This window comes from Caenorhabditis elegans, chromosome V (genome assembly GCF_000002985.6).
Source record: "Caenorhabditis elegans chromosome V".
NCBI lineage: Eukaryota > Metazoa > Nematoda > Chromadorea > Rhabditida > Rhabditidae > Caenorhabditis > Caenorhabditis elegans.
Window position 1 is genome coordinate 5,888,995 of NC_003283.11, and position 18,100 is coordinate 5,907,094.

At 34.0% G+C, this 18,100-nt stretch overlaps 5 protein-coding genes and 1 non-coding gene across 6 annotated transcripts; 4 read left to right on the forward strand and 2 right to left on the reverse strand.

Moving 5' to 3' along the window:
• Positions 1 to 3,776: 3,776 nt before the first annotated feature.
• On the forward strand, positions 3,777 to 3,917 carry C04E6.14. The gene has a single exon (NR_068814.1). It is a non-coding gene; the product is annotated as an Unclassified non-coding RNA C04E6.14 (non-coding RNA).
• A 403-nt stretch (positions 3,918 to 4,320) lies between these two features.
• On the forward strand, positions 4,321 to 6,209 carry C04E6.7 (HAD family phosphatase). The gene is made up of 4 exons (NM_001383311.2): positions 4,321 to 4,490; positions 4,690 to 4,853; positions 5,305 to 5,370; positions 5,524 to 6,209. Exons 1-4 carry the CDS (start codon positions 4,352 to 4,354, stop codon positions 5,878 to 5,880), a joined length of 726 nt encoding a protein of 241 aa, NP_001370372.1. The 5' UTR covers positions 4,321 to 4,351; the 3' UTR covers positions 5,881 to 6,209.
• Positions 6,210 to 6,326: 117 nt separating this feature from the next.
• grd-9 (Ground-like domain-containing protein) lies at positions 6,327 to 9,608 on the forward strand. The gene is made up of 9 exons (NM_072134.6): positions 6,327 to 6,460; positions 7,055 to 7,311; positions 7,366 to 7,800; positions 7,850 to 8,000; positions 8,099 to 8,313; positions 8,355 to 8,447; positions 8,490 to 8,597; positions 8,644 to 8,984; positions 9,350 to 9,608. Exons 1-9 carry the CDS (start codon positions 6,394 to 6,396, stop codon positions 9,447 to 9,449), a joined length of 1,767 nt encoding a protein of 588 aa, NP_504535.2. The 5' UTR covers positions 6,327 to 6,393; the 3' UTR covers positions 9,450 to 9,608.
• Positions 9,544 to 11,046, reverse strand: srd-16 (G-protein coupled receptors family 1 profile domain-containing protein; the record flags this gene model as incomplete). Its single annotated transcript, NM_072135.1, has 6 exons — positions 9,544 to 9,652; positions 9,698 to 9,824; positions 9,875 to 10,217; positions 10,507 to 10,660; positions 10,709 to 10,795; positions 10,844 to 11,046. 6 exons carry the CDS (start codon positions 11,044 to 11,046, stop codon positions 9,544 to 9,546), a joined length of 1,023 nt encoding a protein of 340 aa, NP_504536.1.
• A 2,092-nt stretch (positions 11,047 to 13,138) lies between these two features.
• C04E6.5 (ubiquitinyl hydrolase 1) lies at positions 13,139 to 15,849 on the forward strand. Its single transcript, NM_072136.4, has 10 exons — positions 13,139 to 13,176; positions 13,218 to 13,316; positions 13,387 to 13,521; positions 14,006 to 14,097; positions 14,147 to 14,293; positions 14,340 to 14,592; positions 14,640 to 14,917; positions 15,166 to 15,291; positions 15,338 to 15,581; positions 15,628 to 15,849. The coding sequence occupies exons 2-10, from the start codon at positions 13,254 to 13,256 to the stop codon at positions 15,835 to 15,837; spliced, it is 1,548 nt and encodes a 515-aa protein (NP_504537.1). The 5' UTR covers positions 13,139 to 13,176; positions 13,218 to 13,253; the 3' UTR covers positions 15,838 to 15,849.
• A 73-nt stretch (positions 15,850 to 15,922) lies between these two features.
• Positions 15,923 to 17,358, reverse strand: srd-15 (G-protein coupled receptors family 1 profile domain-containing protein). The gene is made up of 7 exons (NM_072137.4): positions 17,155 to 17,358; positions 16,998 to 17,084; positions 16,799 to 16,952; positions 16,472 to 16,750; positions 16,364 to 16,427; positions 16,166 to 16,292; positions 15,923 to 16,120 (listed from the first exon to the last, which is right to left on the reverse strand). Exons 1-7 carry the CDS (start codon positions 17,355 to 17,357, stop codon positions 16,021 to 16,023), a joined length of 1,014 nt encoding a protein of 337 aa, NP_504538.1. The 5' UTR covers position 17,358; the 3' UTR covers positions 15,923 to 16,020.
• Positions 17,359 to 18,100: the final 742 nt, after the last annotated feature.

Sequence of the window (18,100 nt, forward strand, 5' to 3'; positions counted from 1 at the left end):
GTCATTTTTTTACTTGATAAGTGGCACAAGATGATCGTTGTTCTCCTATGTGTGTTTTTTCTTTTCTCTTTTGTTCCTTAATGTTGCCTTTCTCTGTAAAGAGTAGGAGGCTTTCTCATAGTTCCCAGACCACACAATTATTTGCTCAGTGGACCCACACATGCGTTCTTGTTTTCATTTATTTCCGCAATTCTAGATGATCATTGTCACATTTCAGTTATTTTCTCCCCTATTTTTTTGTTGTTATTCCATAGTTTCATAATGTGTTTAGGGAAGATAATTGGAGTAGTTTTTAAAATGTCATGGTAAGTGGGGTTAGCTTGAGACTTGTATGATCTTTTTTGAAACACTAATAGGAGTATACAGCAAATATTTCCAAATTGTGGGAAAATCAGTTTACGAGATTGAGCAAAATATTACAGTAACAATTTACATAAAAATGTTATGATAATCTACTCGTTCCCACTGCTAGTCTTGTTGGCTTTAATTAAAGAGAGGCTAGTTTACTTCAAAACAATCATTGTCAGTCATTCTAAAATGTACTTTCTCTCTTCAAAAAAAAACTTCTCATAATCACATGTTACAAGTTTTCAAGATTGTGTCTCAAGAAATCCCCTGTCCACTTTTCCTTCTCTTTTTGAGTTTCCTGCCACTTTCCGGTAACTTTCCGGTGGTGAGACACAACTGAACTCTGGTTTCGTTTCCAGATGCATCTCCTTTTGAGTATCTCTCACGTCTTCAACATTTTATGGCCGGTCTCTAGAGGTACAATATGGCTTTTCTCGGCGCTTTATTCTCGTCGAGTAAGCACTCACAAACATCCGCTCACATTGAAAGACACAACAATTCACTCCTTCATTCTCTTTTCTGTTTCCATTATTTTGCACTTTTTCTGAAAGTCACGTCTTCTCGGAAGGTGTCAGGTGGCTTTGATCTTTGTGTTCTTTTTTTTAAACTAGAATTACTCGTTTTATCCTGAATTTCAAAAAAAAGTGGACGGGCGGTTAAATGTGTTTCACATTCCCCAGTGAATTGAATCATTTGCGAATCCTTGGCAAAAGTAGGAAATTAAAAAAGGAGTGGGAGTGAGTCAAATCGTCCTAAAACTTTCTTTACTTTGAGTTTAAAGATGTAGTAATGAGACCAGTTCAGGAAAAAATAAGGAAACTCTTTTCCTTTGATATAAATTTTTTGTTCTGACTCATTTTTTTCATGGTTGGATATTTTACTTATTCAAATGTTTCTCAACGAGTTGTTGTAGTAGGCAGGCATTCATATCTACGGCCTATTTTTGCAAGGGCGTAGGTCATGTAGGCAGGTAGGTTGTTTACCTACTTTTCATAATTCAATCTAGTTTATTAGCATTCATAATTTCAAAGAGTTTGACCAAATACCACAAATACTGATCTCTACACTTTTATACTTTTGAATCTGCTATAATTCCCTTGAACTTGATGAAGTTCCCTGACAAAACCTATTGATCATTGAGTTCATCTTGAAGTTTAATCATTAAACAATTGTAATTTGCTATGAATATATTTCTCCCTTCTCAACATAAATCGTGAAACTTTTTCAATACAAATAATTTATAATAAATAATAATCAAAAACAAAAATTATACAAACTTAACGCATCTTTTATTGCCCATAGATCTAGTGTTCAAAAAAAGAAAGAAGCAAATTACCATATATTTCCAGTCCTTTTTCGATATTTTCACACAATGAGCCACTTGGTTCTTGGTCACTGTTTTTGTTTATTTCGAATTCGGACATACCAAAAATATAAACACAAGACTGCTATAAAGTCAAACGTTTTGATACTTTGCCTCTATTCGCGAATATTATTATTCCGAAACAATGCTGATGTATGGTATAAGTTCGCCATCATTTGCTATTATTCATGTGTTCATAATCGGTATTTCTTTTGCAATTTTTTCACTGAACCATGTGCCCTTTCAATCCAGAACAGTACTGAACAACATATTGTGTTGAATTGTATTTCCATACTACTCATGTCTCATGAAAACACTTCCATATATTAACAAAAACGCTTGTATTTGTACTGATTCATAAATTCCTGGAAAAAATCATAAATTACTGTTGTTGTGGAGGGAGAACGTTTCAATTTTGACCAAATTATAACATTTTCAACGACAAAGTAGGTCAAATTCTAGGGGTGTTACGCATTTTTCCCTGCGTGGAAGCTTTCAAAAAACATCTCCGATGTTCCACTATTCACAATGTTACACTTTTAGAAAAAAAAAACTCATCTAATTATTACCCGTCCTTTTGCCAATTCAATGCATATTTCAACAAAAGCTTCATCTCTTTGAGCCACATTCTCCATTCTCCCATTCCTTTCAATTTCACGTGAACTTCTTCTCTTTCTTCCGACAGCTGTCCCCTATCCCACATACGTACTTGCTAACTTTGTGTCGATTTTTTGCAAAGTCGATGGGATAGATGGGAGGTGTCAAACTCAGTGTGTTTTCATTTTTCAATTTGAATTGATGCGTTTGACCTTCAATTTATATTTCTAGTTTAATCTGTGTTCATTTTTTTTCAATTTTGAAATGAATTTCCACGAACCCGAATTCGAAGTCTCCTATTTGTAAATTATCATAAGTTGAGAATTTCATCTGTAAGTTTTTTATATTTTGTGATTTGTAAGAATATTTTTTTGTACCAATCTGCATAGTTCTAAAAATATTTATTTCTTCGCTTTTTCTCACATTATTTTATAAAAATTTGTCAGCGTTTACTTCCTGGTTTTTTTGGTCAAATCGTATTCAAAGGATGGGTCACCTGTTTTGAATGAATATTAATTAGTTTAATTTTAGCCATTCGATATATGACAAACGTCACTAAATGCCCTTCAGGCCACATACTTTTCAATTGTAACTTCCAAATTTTTAAAAACAACAACTGTCTATTTTGGCAACTTAAGTGTTTATCGTATTTAAGACGTTGGTTGAGTGAGAAGTAATTTTTTGAATCGCAAATCTAGTGAAATTTTTCTATCATACTGTTGAATAGCCTAGTACCTTATTCCATTGTAGACTCACACCTCTAACTCTACTTTGACAGCGTATATTTCGGTTATTTTTAGTTTTTTTTTTCAAAAATTGCAAACTGACAAAATATTTGCAAAATATTTTTCTACATTTTGATTGTAGAACATTTTTTGATAAATTTTAAGAGAACCGAGATATAAACCGTCAAAGTAAAGCAACCGTAAGTATTCCAAAGTTGTGCAACTCACTCGCCACCCTAACTGAAAATCATTCAAAGAAAATAAGCACAAAAAATTTTACAGAAGTAATATTTTAATTGGAGTAAATAGATGTTTTGGCAAAATGTATTTTGTTTTTTTTTCAATATTAGTCAAAGCTTTGGCAAAATTATGTGCTGCGAAAACTTGTTAAATAACATTTTCCGAGATTATTAATTGTTATTTTTTTAGTTTTTAGATTTGATATTTGTAATTTAAAGCAGCGAAATTTTTTTAAACAGGTCATTCCTTTGCGCTGCCTTTAAGATGTATCCAGTTTTCTGAAATTTATCACAACGTTTTGCAAAATTATTTTTTTAAAACTACAGTTCAAGTTCCCACGTGTTTTCATCCCCCACCGCCTTCATATCTCATGTGCCTCTCTTCCTATTCAAGGACCCGCGTCCCATGCGTAGGTTTTTTTTCCCAAATGTTTCGCTCATCCTTGACAAGGTTAGGTAGGCTCTTTTGAAGTTGAGAGACCCTTTTTGATGCCTAAAATGTCTAGTCAACTGTTCAAAGTTCAAAAACCTCTCTTGTTCTTGCCGCCATCCTCCGTTTCATTTTTTTTCTCACTGGGACACTTGAACGCTAAAACAATGAAACATATATTTGTTTATACCTTAAAAGACCTTAAAACTGACCATTATTCATGGGTTTCAATTAATTTGATATCGACACAAATGAGTACGCGTGCGCTCTCACATTGGTCTCTTTTTTATCCATTTTGGCGGCAATAGCCATGACACACAAAATCGCTTTTTTTCAACATTCTGGCGATTTTCGACACGGTTCGCCTGATCCAAAATTGTTTTATTTTTTGTTTCAATGTTCTCTATTTTCAGTATTGGCTTATTACCATGCTGTCTGGAATAAATATTCCGGAAAAATGTGTGACTACCCGATTGACTTTCAAATTTTCGTATTATATATTATTTCTATGGGTAAACATTGTCATCCTTGTCTCTTCCTCTTCTCTCTCTCTCTTCTACTACTTATTATCTATCATATGTGTGTTCGAATCATTGTCAACTGATTTTTGTGCTTTTTGCAGGAAAAAACCCACTTCCTGATACTGACAATGAGCACAAGCACAGCGCCTTCATCGGCTTCATCTGATGCGGACTCACTGAACCACGATGAGAATCCAATTAAAGCTGTGATTTTTGACTATGGAGAAGTAATGTGGATGCAATCAAGAAATGTTCATGTTTATAGAAGTGAGTTTTTTTTTTATCTTTAAATAAAAGGTGGCAGGGTACGGCAAAGAGGCAAAAATGGAAGAAGAATGCAATTTTCATAAATTTTAGAAAATTTTATTGGTTAGTCTGAGGGTCCGAATAAAACTTTTTTCGGATAAAAATATATTTTGAATTTATTGTACGGGTTCTGCTTTGAGATACAAGTTTCAATTTCCAGAAATCGAGGAAGACAACAAGTTATTCGATAATTCTCTGATCCCTACACTAGTTAGCAAGGAATTGTCGAGTATTCTCCCAAAAGGATTTCAAGAAGATTTATTAACTGGAATTTACACAGCCAAGGATTTCGATAGACTTTTCCTGTCGGCTTACAATCGAAAGGTAAGATTTTTTTTTTGAGAAATTTGAGCGAAAAAATTTTCTGTTTCAATTTACGGAGTTTTCCATTATTTTAATTTTCCAAAAAAAAAATTATCATTTTTGCAAATAAAAATTTTGAGCCAATTTTCCAGAATATTTTTTCGAATTAAAAAAAAACATTTTCAATTCAAGTCCAAGCCTAATAGTAAGTCAATAAAATATTTTATATGTTCTCATATTCAGTGCCGAATAAAAAGCTGGGAAATCATTAAAAAACAAATTGCAGCGAAAATTTAAAAAAATTTAGAAAAAACATCTAGTCAAACTCGACACTAAAAGCTTAGTGCAAAATTTGGTTTTGACTGATGATTCCCAATATTAAAAACAAATATCACTTTATCAAAATTTAAATCAAGTCTGAGAGTCTAGATGTTTGATTTAAAAAATCATAACTTATGTGAAACACTTTCAGTTTGGCTCACAAGTGGAAAGTCTCAAGTTCTTCTCAGCCACGGAATATGATAACGATGCTGTCTACGTGAGTTTCTGTTTTTTTGAAGATTTTCCTAAACTCTGAAGCTATCATTTTTTTGAATTACTATTCCAGAACAACTGTTAAGTTCCGTTTTCTCTCGCTTCCAACATAAAAATCTAGCAGAAATATTTGCAAAACAAAGTTATTGTTTTTCAGGAAGAGGCGGTCCTTACAGCGTGCCAGAAACTTCGAGAACGGGGAGTCAAGACGATTTTAATGTTGGACACTTATCATGTTGACGAGAAAAGAAATGGGCGAAGAATTCCGAATATGGAAAAATACTTTGATCACGTCATTGAATCATGTAAAGAAGGAGTCAAAAAGCCGGATCCAAGATTTTACCAAATCGCATTAGACTGTGTAGATGTTCAACCAGAGGAAGTAATTTATATTGACGACTCAAAAATTAATTGTGAAAGTGCAGCTGTGCTTGGTATTCGATATATTCAAGTATTCAATAGTATGGATATGCTAGAGGATCTTCAAGAAATATTGGGATTCGATTTGGATTAGAGATCATCAATTATTTTATTTATTCTTTCGTTATTATTTTTCTGCTGCTATCATTTTCATGTTTCGTTACCATTTCATTCTCTTTCCTCCTTCTCCGGTGCTTGTAAATTTCGACGCATTTTTATTTTCGATAATCTTTCTCATTTCTCAATTGTCCCATTGTTCTTGTACATAACTTTTCATATATTTTTCTCCCACAATTGCCATTTTTGGCAAATGCCAAAACACAGAGAGATTTTCGTGACAACACAAAAAGAAATGTTTCAACTGGTTATATTTCCTAATGATTGACATCCCACCATGCTTACTATTATACATAAATCGTCTTCTTTCTTTTAATTCGTATGATTTGAACATGTTGTCATCAAGAAGATTGCCTAATCGAATCACAACATACAGGCTTACAAAAAGAATTTGATAAGCGTCTGATACCAGTTGAATATGTTCACCCGGCGCTGACCACAGCTTATTTCCCTTTCGAGAATTGTAGATCATAGCTGGGCAACGGCTGATATGATTTTGCCATTGCTATTATCACTATTCATATTTTTACCGGATGTTGCTGAAGGGAATTGTCATGGTGAGCTGTGCTGAAAAATTTAAATAGAAAAGAAGTGTAATACCTTGACCTTGAAGACCTTGAATTATTAACAATATTGTTTACTTCCTATTAGTATGGAGGGAAAGTATAATTTTTATCTTTGATGTTTAATAATTGTCAAAGTCTATAAATTATTTTAGGGTTTTCAAAGTTAAATTTATTTATACATATTTGAGTGATATATCATTTTATTATCTTTCTTAATTTCCCAACAGTTTTTTATTTACTTGCAGACAATTTTAAGCAGCAAAGCTACACTTTTAACACCTAAAACTTCGATCTTAAATTTATTCAATGCTTTTTCCACTGCTTTAGAACACTGTAGAGTTGCTAGAAATTAAAAAAAAATTGAAGGGTTCATTGGTAGTAAACATTCTGAAAGCTTTTAAATTTTTTCATTTTTCATTTTTCATTTTTCAAAACATCTAAAATTTTGTTGATCACAAATTTTTCAAAAATTCTTTCAGAATGTTAACTTACTTTTAAACAAACTAGAAACATCACAAGGCTAAACAAAAAACTTTCTCAGCAACAAATCGCGATTTTGCAGTTCCTAACCCTAGACTTTTTCAGATCACAGGTATGGTGTGCCAAGCAAATCATGTAAACGAGTTAAAGATCCCACATTTCAAATACGTGGCGATATTCGGATAGTCCCAATGTGGGAGTTCATTTTAATGAAAGAACCATCCGAGAAACGTGTCAAAAGAAGTACATCATTTCGAAATGGAACACTTCGTTCGGTTCATTCAGGGGGAAATCATGGGCTGCCTGTTGATTCTTTGCCAACCTCGAATAAAAATTTAAATCAAGCAAATAGTTTCATAAAGGTGAGATATTGATTGTGAAAGCAGAAACTTGTAAAACAAATTGTATTATCTCAGACTCCAGTGCTCCATCAGCTCCTTATCCAGCCAATTGATTCCAGTGCTCCAGCTTCTCCGGTTCAAAGGCATATAATTCAAAGTCAAGGCAAACCAACTATCGGACAATTGCCTATTCATGTTAACAAATCAAAAATAAACACTAATCACAAAACTAAGCGTCAAGGAGTTTACTCTGCATTGGCACAACCTCCTCCAGCTGCTAAATGGGGGAACAATAGACCAAGCTATCAGAATCCAACTCCATCTTACCAACAAGGTTACCCACAGCAGTTTCCTGCACCTCAACGACAACAGCAATATCAGCCTCAACCACAAACTACAAACTATAATCAGGCACCCCAAAGGCCGCTATATATTCCACCTCCTCCACCAAAACTACAAGTATATCCTCCACAACAACTTGCTGAAAATCCTTATCAAACTAGAAATGGTGTGAGTGTTAAAATACTTCCGCAAAAACTAACTATAATTATCATTACAGGTGAATAACTACAGATCGAGAAATAGCTACGGTACAAACAATAGAAAACACGGAAGAAACGGAAAGAAAGGAAAGTCTTCGAAGATGTGCAAAATGTGCAGAAAGTTGTCTGAAGAAGACGAGAGTGAGGAGAAGGAAATGGCATGTGATCGTAAGTATTCTTAAGGTTAAAGTGGAAATAGCGTTTTTCTGGTTTTTCTTAACAAGAAAAAATTTCAAAACATGGCACATATTTTCGTATTTTTCTAGTTTGCTCAAAATCACGCCGGAAAGGAAAGAAAAAAGGAAAATCTCTTCGTGATGGAATGGTCGGTGGTCGTCGAAAGAGTAGCAAGAGCAGTGAAGACAGTGATGATCATGACGATTCTATGGAAGGTGAAGGTGGAGGAACTGAGAATTTTACTAACGACGATGAGAATGGAGCAGATGATTACGAGGATGATGGAGAATCTACTACTATTAAGGTTCGAACCATATTACGGTAAAGTAATACTTAGATTTTCAGCCAAACGCAGTTTCACAGCCGACAATACTTGATTTTGTGGAGAGATCCAAGCAGCAGAACAAGCTGATGAGAATCCCAGTTTATCGTGGAAAGGTTTCATTTTATAATTGAACTAGAACAACACATAAGTTTTAGAAACTTGAAGCTGAATCGAACGGAACTAGTGGTGCTTACGAAGATGGAGATGACAATGGTGAACATAATAGAGAAGAAGAAGAAGAATCTTCCCAATACTCATCCAACGTAAGCCTTTTAACTTGTTCTATGAAATTTAAGTTTCAAATTCTAGATCCGAGACATGGAACAACCGACTAAATATTCAAGCAAACCAAATGTAAAATACTCATACCCACCAAAAGATACACTTCCTCTTCAAACTTGTTTTCATAATCCATCTGGATATGTCTGTTGTAATCTTGAATTGAACAATGTCGTTGAATCAACCTACAAAGAAGTCAGAGAACTACCAAATTTCAATCCGTGTAATCTTCAACTTATCGCCAACAAGGTTCAACGTGCCAGTGAACGAATGTTTGGACACCCGTTTGAAAGTATTGTGTCACATGCAGATTTTGCCCAAAACATTAATTTTTCCGGCGATTTGGTGTGCAAGTTAGAAATCGATGGAAAGTGAGTTTTTAATGCTGCGGGTGATTAAAAAACGTCTAAATGCAATCTTACCGCATATAACATGTGTACAGTTTGAAAAATTAGCAAGTTTAAAAAAAATAAAAGGTGGCATCTCTTGGCCATCCCAAATGTTTTAACTGAAATCTACAAGTGCCCAGCAACCTGTCACAAAATTTTTTTTTTTGAATTCCGGACCAAAAACGAGAAATCGAATATTTTTGAAATAAATTCCTTTTTTTTTCGAATTTTTAACAGAGTTTTGTGGTCGAAAATTAATTTAATAAAATCCAGAAAAATACTCCAGGTCGGCGATTTCTTAATAAAAACTAATAAAACCTTTAAAAAATTGAGTTGATTATTTAAAGATACATGATTGCTTACGGGACACCTTACCATGCTGATGATGCAGTTGGACCTCAAGGACCCGACGGAAAACCGTTACCAGTAAGATCACTGAAATTATGACACAAAATTACTTTTTTTCCATTATCAATTTATATGTATTTTTTAAAAATTTAAAAGCAGCTCAATATTTGAATTTCATTATTAAATTATTTATTTATCTATTCAATTGTCTATTCCCGCTTGTTGACTGGTCTGGATTACTATACATTTGTGTTTGAGTTCTGTCTTGAACTACATTCTTAAAGCATTTTTTGCAAAATGATCTGGAATATAACTTTGCATTCAAGAATCACAATCAAATAACATACCTGACGAAAAATTCTCGGTAAGGTTTGATAAAAACTATGTATATAATAGGAGATATTACGGGCATAAAAATAGCACATGAGAAAACCAAATGTTCGTAGACTTGACCTTGGAACAAACCAAATCTTACTGAAATTGAAACTCATCTTCACACATTCCCTCAAGATTTTTGAACTCACACCCCATAAACAGCCACGAGGTAAAAAATGAAGTTGATGGAAGAATTGCTTGAATCGTTAAAATTTTTAGCAGTTGGTCGTGTTGTGCCCTGGTACCCTTTGACATAGAACTTTGGTTTTTCTTTAAAACCTTGATTATTTTCCATCGAGTAATGAAAATAGCAATATAAATTGGTGTAACAGGGAGTGTGGTATGCAGCATTCCATAGACAACAGATGGTGTATATAAATTAGTAATTCCAGTTATCAAAATAGAGCTATCACTGAAGTCATAGTCGGGGTGAACTCTCATGAGTATTGGAAGAATTTCGAAGCGCTCCACAAAATTTGTCCAGTATGTTACCTGAAGTTCTGGTGATATACATTAATGTGGTGTGATTCAGATAAATTTAAGCTTTCATGGGTAGGCAACCGCAAGTTATGGCCTGTCTGGAGCCTGCCGGCCTTTTCAATGCGTTTCTGCTATGCGAAATACGCTTCTTGGTCAAGTTTTTTTTCCAAAAATGCCAAAATCTTTTTTGTATTTTTTCTAAAATGTTGTTTATTTTCAAAAAAGATACTGCGGTGGGGAGCCAAAAATATATCTAGTCGCCAAAATGAAAAGCCAAAAAAACCAATTGTCAATTACTTACAGCTTGCAAAAACGAGGGAAAATAAAAAGCAAGAATCACCAATAAAATATTATTTCTTTTAAAAGTTGTCTTGAACAAAATCAAATATCGATATGCGAAAGAAATGAGCAACGACCAAATTGAGTGGGTCAGTGTGTGTAAATACAAACTGAATCTGGAAAAAACTCTTTGAATATATTTTTTTGAACAGATTAGGACCTACCCAACGGCACAAGCTGTCAATCCAAAGTGTTTGCAAACACCATTCATAATATGTGCCATTGAATCTTCATTCGGGTAGGGCAGAACCCTGAGAAGGTTTATCAGTTTTATCATTTAGATTTTTAAAAAAGTATACCTGATTTCAATAAAAATGTCCAAAATACAAGCAGCCAGATCAAAAATAGCAAAATTTAAAATCAAAATTGAATACAAACGAATATGTTTTGGAGTTTCAAATATAACGAGTAGTATGAGAACTGCATTCAGAATGCATCCAGTACCTCCAAATATTGCATGAAGGATCCGGAAATAACTTGTCAATTCACTGTCCGTTATCATCACTGAAATTATGGAATAACGGATGGAGAAAAAACTCGAATGTCGTTTTTAGTCGCATGACTATTAATTACAAGTTATATTTATCAGCGAACGACTATTGCAAATTATGAATCAGAGAGAACCCAAGAGAAAATAGAGATCGAACTAAATATTTTTAATGTATCTAAACACAATCTTTTGTATCGAAAGGAATGTGGGAAATGTACAGCAGCCCAATAAGAAATTAACGGAAATAATAAAACGGTATGAAAATTAATTACCGGCAACTCCGCATTACCTTTCAACAAAAGATACAAATTTGGTTCAGAAGTTTGCAAACATGGGAGTTTAAAACGACGTGCGCAAAGGTTGGGTGAAAAATTTGACATGATTGGGTAGATGTTTCCTTTTTAAACATTGTTAGCTTGTTTCAAAAGTTGGCAAGAATTGGGCAAGACTGCACCAAAGTTTAGTTCAAATTTGAGCTCTTGTTAATGTCTCACCCAAGGTTGAACCCTCAATAAAGTTTTTTTTTTCAATAATTGTGAAGTGTTGATTGTGAATGATTGTGAAGTGTTGTTGGGCGAAACCTGTCCGCTTTTCGCCGAACTTTTGCTCAAGGTTTGCAACTTTTTAGTATTTTTTCACTACTTGTAATAGTCACTACTTGTAAACGTTAAGAGTGAAACTATTTTCAGTGACTAGGAGTAGCCAGTGGTTAGATGAATATATATGTATTTGAAAAATGAAAACAAAAAGTTTCTATGCTCAAAAAATCTTGAACTCCTCGAGCTGAGAACGAACTATGAAATTTACTAGACTGCTCATTATGTATGACATTTAAATGTGTGACTTCCCGATTCACAAGGTTTGCCTAAAGTACAATAAAAACATAATAGAGAACTTTTGATTCAATTTAGGTACAGAATGATCACGAAGAAAATAGTGCGATGTGTGTATTATTTTTTATTAAATTTTAAATTAAAAACTGGCATTTAAAAAAGTGTATTTTCTAATTTGCTGACCAGCTTACTATTATTTATCAGCCAATACTTCATATTAGTTTCAAGCTAAAATGTGATTATTCATAAATTTAATAATAGAAGGAATCGAATTCTCTAAAAATAAAAGATCAGATTTTGTCAAAAATGGAAGTCTTTTATTTACTTGGACACCCAAAATTTATTTTGATCTATGGTCGGTTTCGTTTTGCATTCAAATTATACCTTACAAAACATGAAACCATAAACTTTATTAAGTTTTAAATATAAACTCTAGGAAGAAGGTCGTGATAGGTCTAGGATGATGGAAAGCAGAAAGTTAATCATCTGAATCGTTCTATGTTTCATTTCGTTAACTTCATTTCATCACAGTTGGATTTCTCTCGTCGTCCATTTTTTTGAAAAATTGAATAATGAGCTCTAAAATAAAGATTGCAATTATTCTAGTAATCAGAGATTACGAATATTCCGTAAAAAAAAAGGAATTTATTTAAAAATGTGCACTAATTTTTTTGTTTGAAATATGCACAAAGTCGTGATAGGAAAAGGTTTTTTTTCCACGTATTCGTGACAAGATACAACCATTATTACTTTGGAAATTCAAAGTTCATTTGGACCATGTAATTTGAATTCAAATTATACCTGTCAAAGCATGTCACCCTGGATTTTATCAGAATTCATTAGAAGATACGAATCCTCAAGAGAAAAGTCTAGGCTGATGAGAAGCAAGCAAACAAGTAAGAAAAGTGAGTGAGACATTTATGCTATACATAAATTGTATGCGTAATGTTAATTAGGGTCATTTAGTTCCAGATTATTTTTAAGTTTCAAATTTGCCGGAGCCTTTTTTATATACTGGAGACATCGGCTGATAAGAATACATACATCGCAACTGAAATTTTCAAAAAAATAACTCATGTACAAGTTGTGTTATCTCCGTTCAAGAAAAATTGATGAAAAAAAACTAATAGGCAGTGCAGACGCACTTACTAGCCTCTTATACAGGAAAACAAATAAAGATATATTCATCCAACTCATAAAGATTTCTAAACTGCCATTTCAACAGTCGTAATAAATTAAATTAAATTTTCCTAAAAAATGTTTTTAATTACAGAAGAAATTCAACGAAAATGTGATTCACGCCAATCACGTTAAGATGGAAAGGTATTATAGAAAAGTTCAATTTGATTTATTTCTCGACTTTTCGATTTTTCGTGAATTTATACAATGAGAGACTTTGTAACGGATATCAATAATGCAACTGAAGAGCTCTTGAAACTTAATTTAGAGGTATGTTATTTGTCTTTTAACTGTCTAGAACAAGGATTCTAATTTGAATTTATAATTTGTTTCATTTCAGAGTGCAGTGACACAAGACACATTTAATCTACTTGTCGTCTATTTCAATGATTTGTTGGTTGGTAAAGAAAAGGAGATAGCGGAACTCAAAGAAGAAATAGAGGAATTGAAAAAGCCATTGGAAGAAAATAAAATGGTACGGGTTTAACGATTCTGGACGCTGGATGCTGGATCGAAGCGGGAACTCGATTTTTCGAATCCTAGTCACTTTTTGTCAGACTTTTGATGCTACGATATTTTGTTTTATTTCAGTGTGTATCAGTTCCAATTAATTTAACTGAATAGCGAATATATCAATATCTGGAACATCTGAAACGCAAAGTTGAAACCGGAAACGAAATTTCCGGAAAGCCAGGCGTTGATCATTCCAATATGATATTTTCTCAGTTTATTCTGTGTATCATGTTGCCAGGTTTTATTCAAATCAATTTGAAAATCATATTTTCCGTAAAATTTACGGTTTGCAATTATTGCTAGAATTGACAGAAATGCGTAGCTCATTGTATATGATATTTAAACGAACTTACCGCTGAATTCTACAAAAATCTCAACGCGCGGGGCAAGTGCTAACTTCATATCTTTAAAATCTTGATGGGCATTCATGTAAATATGGCTTACAGGCACCACTCCTGGAAATCGTCAGATCAGAAGTATTTCCGGAGCAGCTAGAGCATCCTTCGAAGAATGCAACAAACACGGGAAGTAGGAAAAGGTTTGTTTTCTATTCCACATGGTGTGGCATTTCTTAGTTGTAATTTCAGAGCACACCCTAAACTCTTCGAAGCGAGTGAACCAAAAGTCAAATCTTCCAATGTGTCTACTGATGTAATTGATGGGAAGAAGCACAACAATAGGAAGACGAATTCTTCGAGATCTTTTTCGAAAGTCAACTCGTCTGTGACCAGGAAGTTAGTGTAACTGAAATCTCTTTGTTTTCCATTAATTTTCGTTTAGACTTGTGAACACTGGAAACTCGTGTTTTTTGAATTCAACAATGCAGGCTTTGTCTTCGTGTCATTCGTTTGCACTTAGGTGTGAACAACTTTATTGTCTGGTTCGGAAAAACATCGACTATTTCGATAATGAAGCGTCCCATTCTGAAGTCCTCTGCCGAAAATACAGAGTGCTCATAGACTTTCTCAAGATTATGGCTGCTCTCACCAAACGTTCCAATTCAAGCAAAACTCAACCTGAAATTATTGAAGCAGTGAGAATTGCTGATATCCTGCTCTGTTGCTAGTTTTAATTTTTCAGAATCTTCAAACATTCCGAGAGCTTATTGGTATGATCAGGAATGATTTTGCGAACAAAAATCAGCAGGATGCCCACGAGTTTCTACTAATGCTATTTGAGGCAATCGATGACGTGGCAGAATACAAAGCCGACAATGAGGGAGATGATGTGAAGGAAGCTAAGCAGCTGAATCCAATTGAAGCATTTAAATTTAACGTGGAAACATGTTACGTTTGCAAAGGATGCAGCAAGGAGGAAGTGAGAGTAGATGTTCGGAATGATTTGGCGGTTCACATGAGGTTTGTTTGAATCTGTAGACTTATTTTATGACAAGTACAGCGTTTTTTATGATATGAAGTGCCATTGACAAGAAAAGTTGCCGATTTTGTTAACGGATGCTTGTCTGGCATGCCATGGAAATCTGGCATCTTGCTAGACTGATTGGGCTCGTTCATTATAAAATGTATAAAATGAAAAAGAGACGCTTTCCAGAAATCAAAGACATAGTCTTGAACACGGAAGGTCTTATTCATTTTTTCAATTATAGAGATAACCTGTCCGTACAAGAATTGCTATCGTCATCGTTCTCTACATGGACGCCAATCGAGAAGAAATGCTCATCGTGCAACCACCAACATGCAATTCTGAGCGAACGAATTACGAGATTTCCAGAGTAATACATTTTTGAGATTAGTTGGTTTTGAAACAAGAAATTTCAGATGCTTAGTCATTAACCTCGAAAGATATCAACTCGAGGGACCTCAATTTTCTACAAAAAAGATCAATTGCTCCTTGGAACCATCATTTGAACTTGATATTTCGTCGTTACAAAAGTTTCCTGAAATTGAGAAAAATGGCTTGGAGCAATCAGAGAAGCAACAAGACTCTCAATATGGACAGTTACTTGATAGAATGAAATCCTGCGAGATCATAAAGTGTTGTGAAACAAAAAATATTATCATGGTTCGAAGTATGCAATGGAAAGTTGATTTTAAATGCTTTCTTTCAGGAAGAGAAACATGACAAGTATTCACTCGTTGCTGCCATTTGCCATCTTGGCGAAACACCGACAAATGGACACTACATAGCCTACACAAGAGAAGATACGGAAAATTCTTGGCTCTATTGCTCGGATGACCTTATTCGGCCTGCAACAAGATCTGAGATATCCTTGTCTATTCGAACTTCTGGCTATATTTTGTTCTACGAATATGAATAAAAATATTTGATTCGCTTTTTCAGATAAATTCCTCATATGCACATTTCAAGTAGTACCTAAACTGTATAGTACCAAAAACTCGGTCTAGGTTTACAAATTATTTAAAAAGGATAAGCGATCATACGGTGGTCAAATTGTGTACGGTAACTGCCGACGATTTGGTGGTGTTGTCTCCAGGAATTTTTAAGCACTTCTTCCCACTGTTGAGTGATCATATTGTGTGTGGAATCCCGTTCGGATCTTACTCTCCACTGCACTTTGAGAGCATTTCCGACAGAACGTTCTACATGGAAGTTCGAAATTTTATAGCCATTTTTTAGGAAAATACCTGAGAATGTATAATCGGTATGGACGCACATAAACCAGATATGCAACTGGAGAAAGTAAGGGCATGAATATTACTGTAGAGAATACCATGTATTCGAAAAATATTCCACTGATTATACCAAATTGCACTGAAAACTTTTAGGAGGTATGTAGAAACTCCCCGCGTTCCGAAAAATGATTCCGGAAATTAAAAACTTACTTCCAATATAGACATAAACAGCTGCCCAAGCTGCCACTGGAATGAATGCCTGAAAAGTCAGTGCCTGAAATCAAAACATGAAATCACATTGAGAGTGAGAATGCTCACTTTCATCAACTGAGCATGAATTGCCTTTGTTTCTTTAGACATTACATTGTAACTCATCATAAGAGTTTTTAGGATTTTTCGTCGAAGAATGAAAATAGTTATATAGACTGGTGTAACGGGGATGGTCATGTGTAATACCGCATATATAGCAGATACAGAAAATAAATTTGTTATTCCAGTAATCAGGCCAGTTTCAAGCTCAAAATTATATTGTGGATAGATTCGCTTTGTAATGGGTAAGATTGTGGAACTATCTACAAAGCTGGTCCAATAAGTTGCCTGAAATTTTTTTTGCTTTATCTTTTTTTTAACACAAAATCCACCGACTGCTTGTACAAAAGAAGGAATATAGAATACAAAAAGGGCCAACAAAATATGCTTCTCCTTCAACGAAACTTTGTACAAAATCAAATATCGAAAAACAAAAGAGATGAATAGAGACCACAGAGAGTGTGTCAGTGTGTGAATGTACATGCTAAGCCTCAATTGGAAAAGTTTTTATTTGTATTCTAGTTGATCGACTCACCCAATGGCACAAGTCGACAATCCAAAGTATGTGCAGAATCCATTTAAAATATATGTTATTGTAGCTTCATTAGGCGAAGGGAGAACTCTGAACTTTTATAATTATAAATACAAAACACAGTGAGACTTTTTATTTTTCTTTAATTTAATCACTTTACCTGATTTCTATGAAAATATCCAACAAGCAAGCAAGAAAGTCAGTGACGGCAAAGTTGGTTATCAGTCTTGAGTACACACGAATTGCATTAGGAGATTTGAAGACTACAAGGAGGATCAAAACTAGATTTAGAATGACTCCAGTGATCCCGAAGAATATATGCCAAGACTTTACAAAAATGGATAGAGCAATTTCTTGTGCCATTCTGACAAATTAAAAGTTTAGGTAAATTTGTTTAGAGTTAGAAAATTTATGAGGAGTTTCCAAAAAAGTTGCACCACTTATTTCGTATTTTAACACTAAATTAAAGAAAGTGAATTTAGAAGGGAGGAGGAGAAAATAGTATAGAAAAAGAGGCGGTTTTGAAAATTGTTGAGATAAAAATTACGAAAAAATAATTAATGACGGAGAAAATTAAATACTCTCTTGGAACTTGGAAGCTGAAGTACCCCACAGTTTAGAGCACCCGAATATTGTCTTTGTTGAATGTTATATGTATGCTTAACACTCTCACATTTTGAAAACTTAAATAGTTCCCGATTTTTTATAGGGGCTGATAAACAAATCATTATCGACAACTTCACGAATTATTCTGCCTACGTCTGCCAATTTCTTTATTGTTTTGACATTTTCAACCCATTTTGTATTATTATTTAATTTCGGTTATTTGTAGAAATCATGTCAACACTGGTGGACTCATTGGTCTTGGTTTAAAGATTTACTGGGCTTTAAATAATTAAGCCTACGAATATATCTAAATTTTCAAGTTCTTAGTCTCAAAAAACTAGTTTTTAATTCAAAATGTTGTCAAAAACACAAATTCAAAAGTTAATTGAATAAAGGTATTGCATAGGTAGTCCAGAATTGGAAAGGAGTTCAAACAACTAGTTTGCAGCATGATCAAACTATCGTGAGAGCGATTCCAATGTTAGGAAACGTGCGATTTC